The sequence below is a fragment of the Euphorbia lathyris genome, chromosome 5 (genome assembly GCF_963576675.1).
Source record: "Euphorbia lathyris chromosome 5, ddEupLath1.1, whole genome shotgun sequence".
NCBI classification, from domain to species: domain Eukaryota; kingdom Viridiplantae; phylum Streptophyta; class Magnoliopsida; order Malpighiales; family Euphorbiaceae; genus Euphorbia; species Euphorbia lathyris.
Window position 1 is genome coordinate 3,907,269 of NC_088914.1, and position 22,358 is coordinate 3,929,626.

The window sequence follows — 22,358 nt, forward strand, 5'->3', positions numbered from 1 at the left end:
AAATGGATTTACAAAACAAATTAAACGAGCATGGTAAAGTTGAAAAATACAAGGCTCGCTTGGTGGCTAAAGGGTACTCCCAACAGCAAGGAGTTGATTTCTCTGAAGTCTTTGCCCCTGTTGCACGTATGGATACAGTTAGAATGATTGTGGCAATTGCAGCTTGCAGAGGATGGGACATCTTTCAGTTGGATGTCAAATCTGCGTTTCTTCATGGAAAATTAGATGAAGATGTTTATGTAGAGCGGCCATAGGGAGGGTTATGTGAAAAAGGAAAAAGAACAAAGAGTGTACAAACTGCATAAAGCGTTGTATGGTCTAAGGCAAGCACCGAGAGCGTGGTTCAGTCATATAGAGTCTCATTGCATAAGAAGAGGCTTTCAAACATGCCCAAACGAGCAAACATTGTTCACCAAGAGAAACAATGAAGGTAAAATTTTGATTGTTAGCATTTATGTTGACGATTTAATTTTTACTGGTGGTGATAAAAATATGATGTTTGAGTTTAAGAATTCAATGATGCAAACTTTCGACATGACTGATTTGGGAAAGATGAGATTCTTCCTTGGAATTGAAGTTCTGCAAAAACCCGAAGGAATTTTCATTTGTCAAATGAAATATACTGATGTGTTAAAAAAGTTTGCAATGCATGAAAGCAAGCCTGTGAATAGTCCAATTGTTCCAGGATCCAAAATCGCCAAAGATGTCAAAGGAATTGCTGTGGATGACACGTATTACAAGCAAATTGTTGGAAGCCTAATGTATCTTACGGCTACAAGACCTAATATCATATTCAGTATGAGTTTGATCAGCAGATTTATGTCTAGACCCACTGAGCTACATTTACAAGCAGCAAAAAGAATTTTGAGGTACTTAAAGAGGACTACCAACTATGGGATATTTTACAAACGAGAAGGTGATGAAGACTTGCTTGCTTTTACGGACTCTGACTATGCAGGGGATGAAACTGATTCTAAGAGCACATCTGGTTACATATTCTTATTAAGTTCAGGAGCAGTGTCTTGGATGTCTAAGAAGCAGCCAATTGTTACTCTTTCAACAACATAACCAGAATTCGTAGTTGTCACTGCTTGTGCCTGCCAAGCTATATGGATGAGGCGAGTTTTGAAGAACTTAAACCATGATCAAGAAGGTTGCACTATAATCATGTGTGACAATAGCTCTACAATTAAACTTTCGAAAAATTCAGTCATGCACGGAAGATGCAAGCATATCAGAGTACGATTTCATTTCTTAAGGGATCTTGTACGAGAAGGAGAAGTTGAGTTGGTGCACTGTGGAACTCAGGATCAGGTCGTAGACCTGCTGACTAAAGCTCTAAAGTTTCATGCCTTTGAGAAGCTCATGAAGGAGATAGGCATGGTTGATGCTGCTGAATTAAACTGACTGCATTATGCAGTTAGTTTAAGGGAGAGTATGAAGAGGTCTTTGTTTGTTAAGTATTTGATATTATTTAGGAGTCTAGTTTAGTTGTTATTTGATAAGTCCTATTCTTTAGGAATCTGTTTAGTTTTTGAAATCTCCAGATTTGTATACTGTGAGATATTTCTATTTTTATCTTATCTTTTGTAAGGCTATTTAAACAGCTCTTTTTGCTTCAATAAAGATTACCCAGTTTTGATAAGTTCAGCAGATACCTCTACACAAGTTGCTTAATTTGAACAAATAAGCCCTAAACCCAAAAAACATTCAACATAATATTTCATCAGAAATAAAAGATTTCCAAAACATTCAACGTTTTGAGGTGTTGCGTGGCCATCAGTGTTAAAAAAGTGTAAAGTTCAGTGGTCATACCATTAAGAATTGAAGTTTAATGGTCACAATGTTAAAAAGGGTAAAGATCAATGGCCATGGATATAATTTACCCTATATAGACAAGTAGAGAAATATTATATTGAATGTTTTTTTTAGGTTTAGATGTTACTGGTTCCAAATAAGTAATTTGAGGAGTTATTTGTTCTAATTGAACAATTTGAGAGCTTATTTGTTCCAAATAAGCAATTTGAAAGGGTTAGTTTTCACAAGTTTAAGTTCGGTGAGTCAGTTGCAGTATTGAGACAACTTAAGAGACTATGAAGGTGTTAAGCCTTAAATCAACTTAACCACGGTTTTCTTCCTATTATTGATTAAGATTAATAATTGGCTTAATATATCATTTGTCATTGATCCTTGAATTTTTAAAGTGTTCTAATAGCTCTTTCAACTTGCATAAAATATCCAGTTAATCCTCTCAACTTGTATAAAATATAATCAATTAATTACTCAGTTGCAAAAAAAAAAAAAAAAGTAAGTTACATATAGAAGTGTGTTGTAGCGTCTTGAAAAAGTAAAACAACCAAGGTTGAGGTATGCGATTTTAATATTAGAAAAGACAAGTTTTACAGTTGAGTATTAAGAACTTCCTTTTTAATGATTAAAAAATTTCATTTTTAATATGTTTTTATCTATTCTTTGAATTATGTAATATGATAGACGCATACAACATATTTTTCTGATGCAACTTAGTTTTTTATTTTTATAATGGAGTGATTAATTGGTTATATTTTAAACAAATTGGGTTATCTAAACGATACTAAATGTAACATCAAACTATTTGCTCAATCATATATGCAAATAGTCAAATAAAAAAAAATCAAATTTACAATAGTAATTCTAGAAAATGACTTGAATCACATATTACACGTGATTAAGAAAAGCATCTATAATAGTGATTAATCCAAAAAAAAATATTTTATTAATGGATGCTTTGCCTAAAAGGGGTTTGATTTGAGATGACAACAAACCATAGGTTATAATATGTGTTACTAATCACTCTTTTAATTTAAACTCGTTGTAAATGTCACATTATTTAATAACTTTACTTTGAAATTTGACTATGTTGGACATTGATTGATTTTATAAACAAACCATATATTAAATCAACTTAACCATGGTTTTCTTCCTATTATTGATTAAGATTAATAATTGTCTTGATTAAAAAAAAAATAATTGTCTTAATATATCATTTGTCTCCGGACACCTGAATTTGGCCGATTTTTTGTAACACTGTGAATCACACATCAAAAATTGAAAGAAAGTGGCTGAAATATAATAGTAGTATGTGTTTCTAATACAGTAAAACCTCTATATATGAATACTCTATATAAGAATAACCTCCAATTTGTTATAAAAAATTTCGGTCCCAACTTGGGCCGGTTATAAATAAGAATAACCTCCCAAATGTTAATTGTTATACATAATCCAAGTCCCACCTTTAGAAACTATACCTCTATATAGGAATAATTATGTAAATAATGTATATATGTATTAAGGATTTAAACAAAATTTATTAAAAAATTTAAAAATTATTGAGATTAAATATGAGTTGGCACACAAATTCCAACTTTGCATAATTACTTTTTGAATAATAAAAATTAGAGAGTTCTTATTGTTGTTAAATTTGTAAACTTTAAGTGTTGATTTTTTTTTTTTGGTACCAAACTCTATATAAGAATAACCTCCCAATTGTTATACAAATTGTCCGGTCCCAAACGTATTCCTATATAGACGTTTTACTGTACATATAAACACTTTTTTTCAGAAGATAATTGTTTCACTCATATGAAAAATAATACATATGAACATAAGTAATAAAAAAAATTACAATCCAGAAGCAAATAAGAGAAGTTTGTATCTACATTTTTAATATCAGAAATCGTGATAGAATAATAGTAGGCAGTGCTTGAAACTGTTTTTGACAAACACACACTACCTAAAATCGACCTCAATATATAGAAGTGGAGGAACCTTGTATTTTTTAATGAAGGGAGAGACATATTGGAGAACATGGCGGGTTATGTAAGATTTTTAGTTGAAGCTAATACTGTTTGTTGGGACAACTATGAGTTGGTTCAAACTCATAAACATTCGGAGGAGCGTTTCATGTGTTAGGTAAAGCCGTCGACCAAGCTCATCAAGCTTAATGTGGATGGTTTCCAAAGGGAAACCATGGGAGTCATCACCTCGGGCGGACTAATTCAAAATAGGAATGGTCAATGGATTGCGGATTTGAGCCAGAATATCAGGGTAGGTTCCTCATTTTGAAGCTAAATTGTAGGGAACTCACACGGGTCTCTCACAAGCCCTTCGTAGGAACTATCATTCTCTTATAGTGCAATCAGATTGCATGAAGGTGGTGAAGACTTTGAAGCTAGCTTGCCCTTTACATCATCCATCACGGGCAATTATTCATGGAATACAGACTTTGTTCGCTCAGTTTACCCAGATTTCCATTGTGCACGTTCATATGGAATGTAACAGGTGTGCAGACTTTCTAGCCTCTCTGGCCCTTACCTTACCAGTAGGGATCTTTGACCATCCTCAGACACCTACAACACTCAAGAACCTCCTATGAAAGGATTTCATTAGTGCCTTTATTCCTAAAGACCTTGTCGTTTAGTTTTTCTTTGCTTTTGTTCTGTTTTCTTCAGTTTTTCCACTTTGACAAAAAAAGAAATCGATTTCACTGCAGTGTCTTCGATGGTGCAGACTAAATCCTTATGCCATTGTTGCTAAAGTAGCTTCTTAGAAAGCAAAGAGAGCATGACGGTGAATCCGTAGCTCATTCTTTCTTTAGTCGGTCTTCTTCCTTGTTGCCGAAACCACGTGCCAACCAGTCCGCTTCTCAAACTAATCCTCTTCGAGGGTTGCCGAAAGTCAGATAGAATTCAACGAAGGGAAAAACTGCAAGCTCTTTGCGGCCAGCAAACGATGAGTCAATCCCACTTTTTATGAAAATTAACTTCGTAATTGTTTGATAAACCAGATCTATGCAATGATAACCAAAACTTTAAAACAGCAAAACTCAAAGAATGAGATTTACACCAAAATGGATAATATCAATAAATGTCATTGATTAAGTAGAGTGTGAATGTTTGGTTGAAATTTCTAAATGTCCCCACAAGTGAAAACTTTTGAGGAGAATCAGATTTGTGGTTTCTAGTTTGGTGTGGTTCACATGAAAATCCTCACTACTCAATTGTCTCTATCCTATATTTTAAAGCTAAGAAAAAGATGTAAACTCATTATTATAGCAATAATGCTTCTAAACTACTTTTTATTTTAATGGATAAATACATGACTTAAATTTTAGGGTTTGTTTTAGGCTCAATACCAACTTATCCAAAAAAAAAAAAATTTAATTGGTCCTGAACTTTTAAATATCCGATAATTTGTATAAAATGTCTAGATAGCACTCTCAATTTATATGAAATGTTATCAATTAATCACTCAATTGCAAAAAAAAAAAAATAAATTACATACAAAAGGTGTGTTGCACGTGTCTTGAAAAAGTAAAAAGACCAAGAACGGGGTATCTGATTTCAATATTAGAGAAGGCAAGTTTTACGATTGAACAAGTAAGAACTTTTTTTTTAATATACTTTAATTTATTCTGTGAATTATGTAATAACATTCTAAGGCTCATGCAATATATTTTTCGCATACATCTTACTTTTTTTGCAACCAGATGATTAATTGGTAAAATATCTAGATAGCCTCCTCAATTGGTATAAAATGTTAGTATCAATTAATCACTCGGTGGCAAAAAAGTAAATTACATACAAAAGATGTGTTGCACGCATCTTGAAAAAGTAAAACGGCCAAAAATAGGGTATCTGATTTCAATATTAGAGAAGACAAGTTTTACAATCGAGCAAGTAAGAATTGAAATTGCTATGAGTATTTTTACACCCTATTCCAAAATATAATATACAAATCAAAGGTTACATTCACCGACCATCCAATAGTCTCAAAACAAAGGTTACATTCACTGACCGTCCTTCTTAGGATAGTTCAATTTAAAAAAAAAAAAAATCAAAACTCTTTGAAGCACGTGAAAAATCTTAAATAGTCGGAATCCGACAATAAATTTGCCGAAGTTGCTTATGTTGTACTCACACTTAATTTCAGGCTAAAATACATTCATAACCCCTGAACTTTAGTATTATTAACATGAATCCCTAAATTTCATTTTTATATATATAAAGATCCTTGAAACTTGCATTATCTTAACATTAAAATCCAAATCAACAAATTTACAGTTAAAAAAAAATTGTAAGATGATAATTTAGATAGTGTAAAGTTCAATGGTCATACCGTTAAGAATGAAAGTTGAAAGACCACAATGTTAAAATAGATAAAGTTCAATGGGCATGAATGTAATTTACCCTTAAAGAATCAATAATATGTTCAAATTGGACAAATTACACCCATGACCAGTAAACTTTACTCGTGCACAATGTCACCACTAAACTTCAAAATGCAACATAAAAACCACTTAATTTTACGTTTTCTAACATTATGTTACCTAAACTTTAACTAATGCATCAAAATAACCGTTAACGACTTCAAAATGGAAATACTAAAAAAAAAAGTTAAAGTTATTTAAAGCAATATTTATCATGAAACCACATTTTTTATTTTTCACAATCGGCATTTCTGAAACTCTCGAAAAATTCATTCTCTCTTTTAACCAAATAAAATATAAATGACCTCAAAACTAAAAACTTTGAAAAATTAAAGTTGCTTAAAATATATCAATTCTCGGAATTTTTTAATTGTCGTAAACATTCATTTGAGGCATTGATTGAAGTTTAACAACTATAATGTTAAAAAGTGTAAAATTGAGTAGCTTTAAATCTACATTATTTACCCCTTCATTTTAGCAAAAGAACAATTTTAGCCCTTTTGCTCAGATTTTGATATTTAAACCCCTCGAACTCCAATTGGTAACAATTAACCCTAATACTTTTCTTGATAAGTACACATATAAATCGTGTGGCTTTACGCATTTACAGAGACGTTTCAGTGGTTTAAAAATTTGCAAACGAGATAGTAAATTATTATTGTCACCCGCGATCACACAACTCCTACCTCCCATATTTTTATACATCATACTTAACAAAAATAATAAAATTAACGTGACATGTAAACAATTTACACGAACTCTATAATATTAGCAAGATGTGTTGTTAAATAGATTTTGCCCCAAATTTTTAGATGGTGAATATTATCCTTCTAATCCAAAAATAATATAAATATTTAGAAGTATTATTATATCTTTCTATATTTTAAAATGTCATAATTAACAAAAAGAAAAATAGTAAAATTGTAAGTGACTCGTGAATATAATACAAAAATGACACGGTCCAATTGAGTTGACACGATTACAACATGAAAATTTTCACGTTGGATTAGGATTTGACTCATTTGAGACCTGTTCACGGGCCGGACTGGGCTGGATCCAACAGACTTTTGTCTAAAAATGCTCGTACCAAATCCAGCCCAGCCCGCTGTTAATTTAGGCAGGCTTGGACGCAAAATTCAAATCATATGCCCAGCCCATATAAACCCACTTATATATATATATATATAATTTTAATAATAAAAAATTAAATTTATACTTAAAAATAAATACTAATAATTAATATTAATAGGCGGACCGGGCTGGGCCGGCCCGTGCTATTTTTATAAACCCCAAGCGCGCCCAAAAAAGGCGGGCTTTAGCAGACCTAGGCCTAAAGATAAATTTTCATGTCCAAACCTGGCCCATGGAACACGGGCCTGGGCGGGCCGGACAGGTACCAGGCCCATGAACAGGTATATTTGACACTAATCCGAGACATGACATAAAATTGCGTATGATTGTTACTAGAATCTTACAGTTCGCGTATGATTTAATTCGATTCTGCTCTATTTCGAGTCAAAACGAATCTATAGCATGAATCTAAATTATAACAAAAGCTTATGATTCGCCGCAATTCGAACCATACGATTCAATTCTAACTCTATTTCGAGCCGGATCCTCATCACCGTTCATCCAAAACTTCAACAACACTAACTATTAAACTCACTCTCCTCTAGTCCGATTGTTATTTATCAAGTTATCAACTCAAACTTGTTCCATTGATAAATTATCAATTTGACAACAAGGCAAAAACATAGAGTCAGAAACTCAAACTCTCCATCTCCACTAAGTCATTAGACGGAGTCTGATTTGTAATATTTTATTTTTTATAGTATTATGAATTTGAACCGAATCTTACAATTCAATTCGAGTCACGATTCACATAAAATAAATAAATAAAAATCACATATTATTGACTTGCTTTTATCATCCATGAATTATACTATGCATGTATTTTCAGTTGGTATAGAAGACTCACCAAGAAACTCTGATCTCAACTGCATCAGCAATCTACCCAGATAATTTAAGCCTTCGCCTTCCCGGCCGCCACCCCAGAAGAGATCATGCGGTGAAGCTTCAACGAGAACAGAACCAGCAGTTGATAGCAGCATAGAATTTAAATGAGGATAAATTGAAAACTTGCATTTTAATGCCTTGTACATCATATCTATCTTGATCTTCTCCCAATCAGATCTCACCTGCATATCACAAGGATTATTAGGTTCCATCACATTACCAGGAGAGTAAACTGGATTTTAAGAGATGCCATAAATCTATCACAACCAGAACAAAAATGCCATAAATCTTAATTTTTTTTTTTTACGAGAAATCATCGCTGTTTAACTTTGGTTCCCGACGAGAAATCATCGCTGTTTAACTTTCCATGTGGCGAAGTTTTAATGGAAAAAATACTTCTTTTATTTATTTTATTGGTAAAGTACATATTTGAGCCCCTAGTCAATTCACTTTTTATTGATTAAGCCCTTATATCTTTCAAATTGATACATTAAGCCCCTTGATCAATTATTTTTTCTGATCTTTTAAATGGATATACTAAGCCCTTGATCATTAGTTTTTAACACATTAAGCCCCTCTTGGACATTGTCAGGTATGTGAATAATTCGAACTCCGTTTAGCATGCGTAAAACTGTCACGATATAGTTAAAAAAATATCTGGCGTAGTAATCAACCACCTATATGTCAAAATAGTGACATACTGGCAGTTCCATTTATGCTAAATGGAGTTTGAATCACACATATAATTGGATCGTCAAAGAGGGGTTCAATTCAATGTATCAAAAAATAAATGATTAGGGACTTAATGTCGTTCATTTAAAAGATCGGGGACTTAATGGGATCAATTTAAAAGATCAAGGGCTTAATAAATAAAAATTAAATTGATCAGGGGCTTAAATATTCATTTTTCCTATTTTATTTTCCACGTGATGAGATTTTAATGACGTCAACCATGTGACATCTCGGGAGAATGTGTTTGCTGCTGGTTTATAGACAAAAGGACCATAGTTAAAATCAAAGTTAAACGGCAATGGCTTTCTGTTTAAGCATTTATGGCATTTCTATTCTATCTCTGGTAGTTGGAGGACCATCACACTGTTGTTCTAATATTCATATTGTCAAATAAGATATCAGTTAATTTAGGAAATAAGAATATTTCCATATCATGTTGGGTCGGAATAAATTAGTTCATCGAATCAAGAATTCTTTGTGTATCTAGGATTCTTATCTATTTAAAGAGGAGGATCATATTCAATAAAATTAATTAAGAATTTTCCAGTCAAAAAGAGAACTAAAAGGCGTTTGGTGATATTACAAGTCACCATTGAGCTTCAAGGATAATTGACTCAGAAAAGGCATTAGAAACCAAGGATCGATTTCTTCTGAAAAGACCTGTGACGAAATCCTATTTGCAGACCCATAACATTAACTACATTCTATCCCTAAGGTTTGTTTCATTGCTAAGATTTAGGTGTTCTTTTTCATGAAATGGGAGAGTCCACCTTCATGCTTTTGGGCTTCAGATATTCACATATAGAAGAAAGACAGAACCACATTATGTTAAATACATGGAGGGTAAATTACACACATGGCCACTGAAACTTCACTCATTTTCATGGTATTGGCACTAAACTTCAAAACATAATATAAAAGTCACTCAATTTTACACTTTCTAACATTATGGTCACTGAACTTCAATTAACGCCTCAAAATGATCGTTGATGACCTCAAAATAGAAAATACCAGGAGTTGATGATGTTCTAAGGAATTTTAATTCTTCAAAGTTTTCATTGTGAGGTCGTTTAGGTGTTGTTTGGTTAGGAGAGAGAGAGTGAATTTTGAGAGAGAGAGAGAGCTCCAGCAATTGTGATTTTGGAAAATAAAAAATGTGGTTCCATGATAAATGTGGTTCTAAACAACTTAATTATTGAACATTTACATTTTGATGCGTTAATTGAAGTTTAGTAGCCATAATGTTAGAAAGCCTAAAGTTGTGTGACTTCTATGTTAGTTTTGAAGTTTAATGGCCAGTAGCCACAGATATAATTTACCCGATAAATGGATCAGTGAAGAGTCCAATCACTATTTATGTAAAGAACTGCTAGAGTAACAAACCAGATCAGGGCGCTTCCTCTGCATTGACCTTCCCATTCGTGCTGCCTCCTCGGGGCTTTTTGCTGATTTTATCTTGTCAATGCAATCTTTAGCATCAGGATCATCGACACCGTGAAACTTGTGTGCCTAAATTTTGGAAATAAAATCATATTTTTGAGAAATCCTGAGTAAGAGAAACTGAAATCATGTTTCTGAAATGCAAGTACCTGGTAAAAGTGCTCTACACTTGACCATGTCACATAGTCACCATTGTCGTCAAGCATTTGAATTGGATGAGGAGAAAAATTAGAAAAGGCTCCATAAGGATCCCAAGTCTTATAGAAAAATATTACGCTTGTATCATAAGGAGTGACTGTCGGATCAATTGCAAAAGTTTCATCCTCTGATGGGATAATTGGAGTCAATTCTGGCATAGGCTGGAGAAATCCACTTATAAGCATATCCGGTCCAACCTGTTCAATTTCCGGAATGCAACAACAGTCAAATGCATAAGAAAGGTTGGGGTAAATTGCACCGTCAGTCACACTGAAGTTTGGTATATGTTTCACAAAAGTCATTGAACTTCATTTTCTTTCAATAAATTCTTAACTTCACATTTGATTTCAATAAAGTAATTCCGGCCAATTTGTGTATAAAAACTCACCTGGGTGTTGACGTGGCATAAAATATAGTTGACTATAGGCCAGCTAAACTCCACAATGGACAAGGATGTAACTTTTTTTTAAAGTGTGGCTTAGGATGCTCCACATGATACACATGTGTCTGCCACATCAGACATGTCCAACATGACACTTTAACCGAGTCTGTCTTTTGCGACACGTCAACATTCTAGTGAGTTTTTCAACACAAATTGGTCGGAATAACTTTATTGAGATCAAATACGAAGTTGAGTGATTTTCTTAAAACAAATTGAAGTTCAATAACCTTTGTGAAATAAGTCCAAACTTCAATGACTGTCTGTTACCCAGAAAGCTTAACAAAAGCAAAAATACATCTTTATTTCCCATTAGCAATTTAGCATTATGTTCTTTATTTCCCTAAGGTGATGCGGACATCCTAACTGAGATCACTGATCACAGGCGCTCTGGCGAATCCCCAGATATCAGACCCACGGAGGTTATACCTAGGAGGGCGGATCCCCAAGACAAGCAAGTTGGGCGAATCTAGGAGTACGCAAGGAGGCGTATCAACATCTACCCTGGCCGGATCTCTAGGCTTACTTCCTCCCGAAGTAATTCACCAACAACCCTGACAATCCGTACCTGTACCAATGTACTGTTGTCGGGGCGTATCACCTATTTTACCCTTTTAGGGATAGCCTTATTGTAACCCTAGTAGGGGTAATCTTAGTCTTTTGTTACCATTAAGGGGAAGTATTTAAATCCTCATTTTGTAAGAATGACGGCAACTTTTATCAATCAAATTCATTCTCTTTGAGAGTTTAAGGTTTATACCTTGTTTATTGGGATTCACTCCTTCTAGTTTAGCTAGAGAAGAACATCTTTGTTGGTTTACGATTAAAACCTTCATTTATCGCTTTCAATCTGTATCAGTTGGTATCAGAGCCGATCGTTTCCTGACCCGAAACTTCTTTTGGCAATGGTTCAACCCCGACAACCGCAAGATTCCATGGAAACCAGTGACCGGAGGTATGAGGAACTGAGGGAGCACCTCGCGGAGCAAATCCAAGCCAGCCATGAACGGCAGAGGCAGACCGATCAACGGTTCCTGGAGCTAACCACCTCCTTAGAAAACTTCAAGCTGGAGGTTCTGGCGCTAATCCGACCAACCGCGGGAGGATCGGCCCAGAGAAAGGAAGGAGCCCTTGAACAACCACTTCCACAAATGGGTCCTAGGGATCCTGAGGTAAGAAGACCCAACTTTGTCATTGAGCATAACGCTGATAGTGATAGTGATGACTTTGAAGGTATCGGAAATGATGATACCGTTAGAACTATGAGGGATGTTGGGCCTGTTGACAACCGACGTGTGGAGGTTGCTAGGGGATATCCAGGTCTAGGGAACTTTGATAGAGATGATGCCTTTAAGCTAAAAATAGACTTACCGTCTTTTGGAGGCGAACTGGATATAGAGTGGTTCTTAGACTGGTTGTCGGAAGTTGAGCGTTTCTTTGAGTATGCTGGGATTCCTGATGAGAGGAAAGTAAGGCTGGTGGCGTATCGCCTGAAGGGTGGCGCATCAGTTTGGTGGGATCAGATGAGGGAAGAAAGAAGAAGAGGGGGCAGAGATCCGATTCGATCTTGGCTACGGATGAAGGCGATGTTGAGGGAGCGGTTCTTACCGCCGGATTATGAGCAGTATATTTACAGCTCCTACAGGGGATGCTCTCAAGGGACCCGAAGCGTCCATGAGTATACCTCAGAGTTCTTGAGGCTATCGGCAAGGGCCAACTTGTCTGAAACTGAAAGCCAAAAGACCTCTAGGTATCTAGAAGGGTTGAGATACAACATCCAGGATCGTATTGGAACACAAATGGTGGTTCGAGTACAAGATGCTAGGAATTTAGCCCTCAAGGCTGAATCCCAACTGACTGGGAGATCCAGGAGATCCGCCACTACTGAGTATACGCCTGGAGGAAGAGATAACATGAGGTCTTATGACAAAGGCAAGCAGGTGGCGAGTGCCAGTGGGGCCAAGGTTAACAGTGTAGGAAGGGGATCTGTTGGAGATACTAGGCCATACAAGGAAGCACCTATACCACCTAAGAACAACAATCCGTATGCGAGGCCAGCACCTTTCAAATGTTTTCGGTGCAATGAGCCTGGCCACAGATCCAACGAATGTCCTAGGAGGAAGAGCGCCAACATGGTGGAGAGATATGAGGATGACTATGATGAAGGGGATGAGATATTTTGTGAACCCCTAAGAGAAGATGATGATGAGGCGGATCAAGAGGGATACGCCATTCATGTGGTACGGCGCCTGTTAGTCTCCAGTCGAATAGAGGGAGATCAGAGGCACCGACTATTCAGGACCCGCTGTCTTGTGAAAGGCGGGCGATGTAATGTGATAATAGATAGTGGGAGTCAAGAACATTGTGAGCAGCAGCGCCATTCGGAATTTCGGGTTGTTGGCGGAGGCGCATCCCGACCCCTATAGGGTGGGATGGATAAAAAACGTGGGTGAACTTAAGGTGACCCAGAGAATGATGCGGACATCCTAACTGAGATCACTGATCACAGGCGCTCTGGCGAATCCCCAGATATCAGACCCACGGAGGTTATACCTAGGAGGGCGGATCCCCAAGACAAGCAAGCTGGGCGAATCTAGGAGTACGCAAGGAGGCATATCAACATCTACCCTGGGCGGATCTCTAGGCTTACTTCCTCCCGAAGTAATTCACCAACAACCCTGACAATTCGTACCTGTACCAATGTACTGTTGTCGGGGCGTATCACCTATTTTACCCTTTTAGGGATAGCCTTATTGTAACCTTAGTAGGGGTAATCCTAGTCTTTTGTTACCATTAAGGGGAAGTATTTAAATCCTCATTTTGTAAGAATGACGGCAACTTTTATCAATCAAACTCATTCTCTTTGAGAGTTTAAGGTTTATACCTTGTTTATTGGGATTCACTCCTTCTAGTTTAGCTAGAGAAGAACAACTTTGTTGGTTTACGATTAAAACCTTCATTTATCGCTTTCAATCTGTATCATAAGGAGAGTTGATTACTTCACTAAATTTTTTTATTCCAATTGCTAAAAGCCTAAAAGTGAATTCAACAACAATCATCATTTTGAACATCCTTCCTAAATCCTAATATAGTTTCACATAGAAATTTGTAAAGTGCACAAGCCACTCGGAGAATGTAGACTTAGGTAAAGAAAAGCAACGCTAATCCATGCAAAAGGTGAAAATAGCTTGTCAAATTGTTTCAGAAGAATACTTATTCGCAAGAGAATATAGACTCGTTGATAGGGTTTAGGGATTAGGCACAGATTTCAACATGCCAGTTAGCTTCAAATCCAGAATAAGCTTTTCCAAATAGATTGCTTTGATGATACATGTAAATACATTGCCAACTACAAGATAAAGACAATACCGAAGAGCCAAGGTCATCTCAGCATATGTTCACAAAATGTTCACAAACAGTAAAATTAAAAGAAAAAGGAAATTAATTCTCACTTGCAGAAATAGTTGATGAAAACTATTCATTTGTGCAAATAAAACATGAAGGCGCATCACTAACCTGCTCATAGCAAACATCAATTAAATCCAGGGCTTGTGACATCTCAACCATCCCTAGTTCACCCACGGGAGATGGTGCATTCTTTCCACCAATAATTTTCGGGGCAACAAATGCAAAAATCTGCAACAAAATAGATATGATAAAAGAAAAGTCTTAAATGCGTCAAAGATACAAATGCTTAGTATCACACAGAACATTGACAAATGCTAAAAGGATTGGCAGATAATGCATCAACTTACACAACTTCAACCACTTATAAATGTAGTTCAAAACAGAGAATTTAGACAGAGTATTATTTATTGGGAGTTGAAGTTGAAAAAATTTCAAGCAAAACTGATTTTTCTTTTCATGTATTTGTTAGGAAAATTTTCTCCATGACTGTTTTCACTTGGCAACAAAATATATCTGAATAGAGATGTAAAATAGTCAGGTAAATTACACCCATACCCATGGCCCTTCAACTTTGCTTTTACTTTCATTATGGCCCCTGAACTTTAAAACCGGACATTATGACCCCTGAACTTTGCACTTTACTAACATCATGGCCCCTTTCAAAACTGACCAAGTCAAAATGACCGAAATGGATCTCAAAATGGAAAAATCCAAAAATTAAAATTGTTTAGAAACATATTTTCTATGAAAATGTCGTTTTTTATTTTTCAAATCATCCTTTCTGGAGTTTTCTCTCTCTAAACAACCACTTTATCTCCCATAACCAAACACCACCTAAATGACCTGAAAACCAAAAAAGTTCAAGAGTTAAAGTTGTTTAGAATATCATTAAGGGGGCATTCTGTTACTAAGTGCAAAGTTCAAGGATCATATTGTTATTTTTTGAAGTTTAGGGGCCATAATGAAAGCTAAGATAAAAGTTGAGGAGCCATGGGTGTAATTTACACCAAAATAGTCTTAAGAAAGGCAAATTAAAGAGAAATTACAAAGAGGACAAACCTTGTGTACAACACCAGCTGAAATAGCAGAAGCTGCCAGTGTCCCTCCACACTCCCACAAAATTGAAATGTATCCCCGATCATGAAAATATTCCATGACATCTCTAGGATTTAAGATGTCAAACTCCACCACTTCAACCCCTTTGGATGAAAGTAGTTTCTGGAAACTCCTCCTGGCTCCTCTTTGGGTTACAACTATGGTTGGAACTTCAGAAACGTCCCAAAGGTTTGTTTCCTCAGGAAGATCAAGCGTCTGTGACATTACAATCCTCATAGGCATGTGTCCACCACCATGTCTAGCAGTTAATCGAGGATCTGATCCAAAAAAAATCAATTAGCAGCATAAGCATTAATCAAACACCAACTTGACACTTTAGATCATGATATGTACATATATATAGTCAGAAGTAGTAACCATACTTACTATCCCTACGTACTGTATTTCCTCCAACAATTATGGCATCACTCCTGCCCCTTAATTCAAAAACTAGATTCCTTGACTTCCTGCTACTTATCCATGCTGCATGTCCACTACTGGTGGCAATTTTTCCTGTTGGAATCGAAGGAATATCATTAGCTGATCTGATAAGCTCCTTCAAAGGTTCAGAGGACTCATTGAATCAAGCACAGAGGTTAACTTACTTGACCCTGTAAATATAAAGCATAAAGATAAAGAAAAAAAAAAGTTGATTCACACTTCTCACCATCAAGAGTCATAGCGTACTTGAGAACAGAGAAGGGAACTCGAGAAGTAGCCCTGTGAATCAAAGGAGCATTGACAAGGAGGCATGACTTTTGAGCATCCTACATTACATTGAATTCAAAATTTAGTGAAGCAAAGCAGATATTCAAAACCGAGACGGGCTTGTTTGGCGAGCTTCTTCATGCATCTTCCATGGCACATAGAGAAAAGAATTGAAAGAAGAAAATTCCCCAAATTATCAAATGTAAAAAGAAATTAAAGAGTTTACCTCAATTATCTTACTTTGCAGATCCTCCCCGAGCACATCAACCTGCAAACTTTTACTTCTTAGAGCTCTTATAGCACAACCTTGAAGATGCCTCAAAGGATGCCTAATCCCAACCACAACTCTCGCAACTCCTGCCTAATCTACAACATCAATTATCTAATAAGCTTCACCACTGTCACCATATACCAAGGTGAAAACTTTGAATCATCAAAGTATAAAGCTAGAAGATTTACAAGCTAACCTGAACAAGAGCAGAGACGGCAGCATGGTCTCCATGGCAATCCCCAGACTCCATATTCAGATAAGCAGTAGCTCCTTTGCTAAACTCTCCAGCAGCCTCAACAGCTTGAATCTCTGCAGGTTTAGTCCCTTGAGCATAAAGATACCCCTCACCAGCGACATTTCCGGAAGCAGTAGTTATAACGCAGCCGAAATTCGGATGTGGGGAGGTAAAGCCCGCAGATTTGTCAGCTAAATCAGCTGCACGTCTAATGAAAGTTGCATCCCTTGAGTGGGAATGGTAGGAATCGTTGTTATTGTTACGGTTGGCAGAGGCATTGCAGATCATAGATGGATAAGGATAGCAGTTGATGCCCAAAGAGAAAGCCATTATTGTGATTAAGCTTTTTCTCTCCAATTGATCAAACTATGACTTGTAGTTGCTTCCTGTTGTGTAGTACATAAGGAATTACAGTTGCAGGAAGGAACTCTTTATCACTCATGAAAAATGGGCCTTTAGGTGATGGAAATTAGCTGAAGCGAACATGGGGAAAACTGAACATGTGTCAGCTTCAACATATACATAGAAAGCCAGAATATGAACTAGGGGTGAGCAACTGTCGGTTCAGTTCAAAAAATGAACCCGACAACTAAAGATCGAAATTTCTGAAAAATGCAGACTGAATCAAACTGTATAGGACAACCAATCCAAATCTTTCAATATGTGCGGCTTATCCATTTTTATGAAGAAATTCACTAACAATAGTGAGTCTAATAGACTCCGATTGAAAAAATACATAGAATTACACTTACAGAAGAATCCAAAAAGACAAAACCTATAAACTGAACAAAACAAAAACAAAAACAAAAAGGAATCATAAATCGTTAACAAAACAAGAGCAATGCGTAAGCTCACTTCAAACTTCTCAAGCTTTACATTTAGGAAATGAACATCCAAAGAGCAAATGTATTTTCCATCCCCGCGTGCATAAGCAATCAATTCCTTCCATACACCTTGAACAAATTTTCCAATACTAATATATCTTCTTTTTTCTTTTTTTATTAGAACCTATACCAATGTATCTTCTTGGTAGGGCCTTAAATGAGCCGAGCCGCTCATGAGCGGCTCGGTGGTCGGCTCGATAAAAGCTCGGCTCGATTTGTAAACGAGCCGCTCGTGACCACGATTTACTGGCTCGGTTCGTAAACGAGCCGAGCTTGAGCAGGCCAAAGCTCCGCTCGAATTATGAACAAATTTTAGTTTTGTAGAAAACTATATAGTTTTGTGTTAGTTCACAAATATCTAAACTTAATATTATTTCATTTGCTATTAAGATGAGTTCGTTCACAAACATAATAAATGAGTAATAGATGAACTATTTGTAAGCATCTTGTTTATTTATTCACGAACTTTGCTTGTGAGCTTGTTTATGTACACAATTAAAGAGTTATTTGCGAGCAAACTTCACAAATATAATTAATGATTTACTCACAAACAATTCATGGTTAGATAATTTTCTTAATGAACCAAGTCCAAATAGGATTTTGGGCTCGAAACAAGCTCGAAGCTCAGCTCGGGCTTGAGCTCGTTAATTTTATAATGAGCCGAGCTTGAGCAGGTCAAAGCTCGGCTCGGCTCGATTACAGCCCTACTTCTTGGTGTGACTTATATCGAATTAACCTATTTTTTCAACTGTTCATAAGCTAAATTCATACCACTTTTCCAACTTCACATAAGCTCGCTTAACATCATGCATCCACTCAAATTTATTTGAATTCAAACATCATCAATTAAAGTCTCGCAGTGAATCAATAGAAGTGCAAGACAAAAACTAAATCTCATCATCACCTCACACTTTCCACTATTTCAATTCAACATCATCCTAAAATGCATCTGCTCTCAATACTGTAATCAGATTTTCCAGTAACACGAATCATTGGAACTTGAGAATCCAACAATAAAATGAAAAAATGACAAGCACTGTATTGTGCACTCAAGTTTCAACCATGACATTGAAAAAATGCATCAAGCGAGGGAATGAGGAGCCGAGAAACATATTATATCCTTAACTACAATCCTAACTATGATTCAGAGTATAACAACTAACCTCAGTTAGATTGATGAATGGAGATCTTCCGGCGCCGTCGAAGATAAGGCGGTTGGCACGGCGGAGTATGGGAAGTGGGAGTGAGACTGTGGGTGGAGATCCGGATGGTTCTGTCCAATGGAATCAAAACAGAGAGGAGATGTATAAGCAGAGGTGGATAAGTTAAACTGCAAAACGGTGAGTTTTGCAGATAAAAGAAATTAAACCGATAACTTTGTTTTTTCGGAAGACAAACCGATAAGTTTTAATTATTTCAAGGTTAAGGTGCAAAATCGGCCGAGAGTAATTTTATCTCAAACATTTAAAATGGTGTAATTTTACACTTAACGATTCAAGAGCAATTGTATTCCTAACATTGATAATTTTGATCAATTTCAAATATTATTATAAAACACAAATATTTTTGTTCATTATTTTGCACCAATTGCATACCAATTCGTTTTTAAAAAAAGGATTTCATGTTTTTTGTAATTTAATAATAGAATTGGAGATTAATATTTATAAATTCGGTGAATTTTTTGAATTTTTTTATCTAATTCATACAAAAGACAATATTTTTTTATTTTTTTTCACATCTCAACATATTTTGTGATTTGTTACTGATAAAATGATAAAATGACGCACGTGTGAAGTGTAGATGACAAGATTCATGACCGAGAAGACAGTTTGATGAATTATTTCTCAAATTGACCTAATTTATCAACGTTAGGGGTAAAATTGCACCATTTTAGACGTTAGGGGTAAAATTGCTCCTGCCCAACACGTTGGGGGTATTTTTGCACCTTAACCCTTATTTCAATATAAAAATACGAGTAAAATTTTAAAAAAATCATCTTGTTACACTTTTTATAATCATATTGATAATGTTTTAAGCAATATTTTAGTTTTGAGGTCATTTAGCTATTGTTCAGTGATAAGAGAGAAACTGAATGTTTAGAGAGATAAAACTCTGAAAATGATGATTTTTTAAAATAAAAAATTTAGTTACATAGTAAATGTGGTACTAAATAGGGGTAGGCACGATTCGGTTAACCGGTCCATTAGGCAAAAAAAATTAACCGAACCATTATCAACAGTTTTTTAACCATCCAAACCGAAACTGGTCCATATCAGTTGGTTAACCATACAATCGGTTAACCATTAATTTCGGTTAGGTTTTTCGGTTAACGGTTTTTAACCAATTCTCACTAGTTAACCAAAAATCAACGGTTAACCATAATTTTTACCCAAACTTAAATTTTTAAACAATATTAAAATACATATAATTTCAAAAATTCAAACGAAACGAATTCATATAAGAGTTCAGAATTCAAACATAGGTACCGAACTAAAAAACAATCCATCAAGTTTACATTTAAAACATAAAGAAATGTATATTATAATCTATGTTAAGCAGTATTTTTTTTTTAAGTAAAGCAGTATAATTTATGTATTTATATTTATATTTGCCTTGCTTTTGTCGTCAAATGGCCTATATATATTTTTTTTAAATTTATATTTATTAAACGGTTCAGTTAACCGTTAACCGCGGTTTTTAACACTCTAAACCAAAACCGAAACCGGTACCTATCTATTTTTTTAACCATTAAGAAAACTACCGGTTCGGTTAACCGCTTTTTCGGTTTGGATTACCGTTTCCGGTTCGGTTACCGATTTGACCGGGTTTTTTTGCCCACCCCTAGTACTAAACACTCTAATTTTTGAAATTTTCTAATTTTCAGATCGTTAACGGTTATTTTTATAGTGTCAAAATAAAAAGTTATCGTTTTTAGTAAAAATGATAACGTCGGTCCTTGTTTAGATAAAAAAAAAAAAAAACTATAATTATACAATTGACAAAAAGTGTAACTACGTGGTTTTTTTAATTTTACTATAAAAATATGGGAAAATTACACAGAAATTCATGTTTTAAAAATTATTTACAACTATATCAAGTCATAATTTTGGATTTTATCAAACTGGTAAAATTAGTACTTTTAATATATTTTAAAGATTAGAATTTATAAATTAGAAGTCTAAAATATATTTTCCAGTGTTTATGATTTATGAATTAGAGTCTATATTTTTTAAATTATGGTATAAAATTATAATATATGGAGAATAATGACATATTAAGAATTAAGTTTGGTAATATGACTTAGTTGTAATTTTATACTTAATTATGATATTCATGTGTTTGACCTAAAAATATTAATTAGGATGGTGAGATATAGAACAGGAATATCAATACATAAGGATGAAATCCTATAATGTCACTAAGCCAGCTAGAAACATTAAAAATAACATAAATCATTAATATCGGAAAGTGCATATCAAGCAACATCATTCTCTAATCTAGAAATAGAAGAGACTAAAAAGTCTTTATTAACGGATAGGAGATCCCTACAATCTTGAAACATGTTACAAAACTAAGATAAATATTTGGACAATTGGAAGTCAACCATCCACCACCAACGTCGCATCCATCTCAAAAGCAACACGGGACGAGTTAAAAGAAACAATCCAAAGAAAACTCTTCCTAAGCTCAAGGACTTACACAATCTTGGGATCATCAAGTCATGCACTATCGAGCTGCAACAGGCCACGAAAGCTCCAAAAGCACCTGTAACACCGCTCCAAACCCATATAAATTGGAACCAACAAAAATCGTTCCATCCATATTGCATTTAAAAAAAACCGTCATAGGGACTAGTCCATCGAATCCACTGGGTAGTAATAGAACTATGTGACCTATGAGACGCATCTTACACTCCTTCGGCTCTTGATAAAATTGAAGCATAATGGCAACCGTTATGGTGGGAGACATACACTTATAATGCTACCATTTTGATAGAATGCAAAAAAAAAAAAAAACAGTGGACATTCATCAGGATAATCGCCCTACGACAGCCTTAGACTCGGCACTCTTCAATAACCTCTAACAAAAATACAATCAGCAAAAAATGTTCACAAGATTGTAAAAAATGGTAGACACTAATCGAGGATTGATCGGATATTAATCGAATTTTTATGTTTTCTTATTTGTTAATAAATAAATTATTATATAAATCCAATTAATATAGAAAAATATTACATTTATAGGATAAATTATCTACGGCCATTCGACTTTACTCATTTTCACGATAAACTACAAAAACTTAAAATAGAAGTCATTCAACTTTACTCTTTCTAACATTATGAGCCACTAAAATTCAATCAACGCCTCAAAATGACCGTTGACGATTTCAAAATAAAAAAAGTTCCAAGAATCGATAATATTCTAAACAACTTTAATTCTTCAAAATTTTCATTTTGAAGCCATTTAGTTGATGTTTAGTTAGGAGAGAGATTGAATTTTTAGAGAGAGAAAAATCCAAAAATGTTAATTTGGGAAAATAAAAAATATGTTTTATAGTAAATGTCGTTCTAAACAATTTTAATTCTTGAACATTTTCATTTTGAGGTCGTTAACAGCCATTTTGAGACGTTAGTTGAAGTTCTGTGGCCATAATGTTAGAAAGTGTAATGTTAAGTGACTTTTAT

General features: G+C 35.0%; 1 protein-coding gene across 3 annotated transcripts; it reads right to left on the reverse strand.

Moving 5' to 3' along the window:
- Positions 1–8,052: 8,052 nt before the first annotated feature.
- LOC136230581 (riboflavin biosynthesis protein PYRR, chloroplastic) lies at positions 8,053–18,969 on the reverse strand. Of its 3 annotated transcripts, none has more exons than XM_066019701.1 (10): positions 18,837–18,969; positions 16,751–17,262; positions 16,510–16,644; positions 16,243–16,342; positions 15,963–16,088; positions 15,540–15,853; positions 14,589–14,708; positions 10,585–10,830; positions 10,379–10,504; positions 8,053–8,445 (listed from the first exon to the last, which is right to left on the reverse strand). In XM_066019701.1, the coding sequence occupies exons 2-10, from the start codon at positions 17,117–17,119 to the stop codon at positions 8,185–8,187; spliced, it is 1,797 nt and encodes a 598-aa protein (XP_065875773.1). In that variant the 5' UTR covers positions 17,120–17,262; positions 18,837–18,969; the 3' UTR covers positions 8,053–8,184. The 3 variants fall into 3 exon arrangements, with proteins under 3 accessions (XP_065875773.1, XP_065875775.1, XP_065875774.1); XM_066019703.1 differs by having other exon boundaries at positions 16,751–17,175; positions 18,837–18,949; XM_066019702.1 differs by having other exon boundaries at positions 16,751–17,283; positions 18,837–18,949.
- Positions 18,970–22,358: the final 3,389 nt, after the last annotated feature.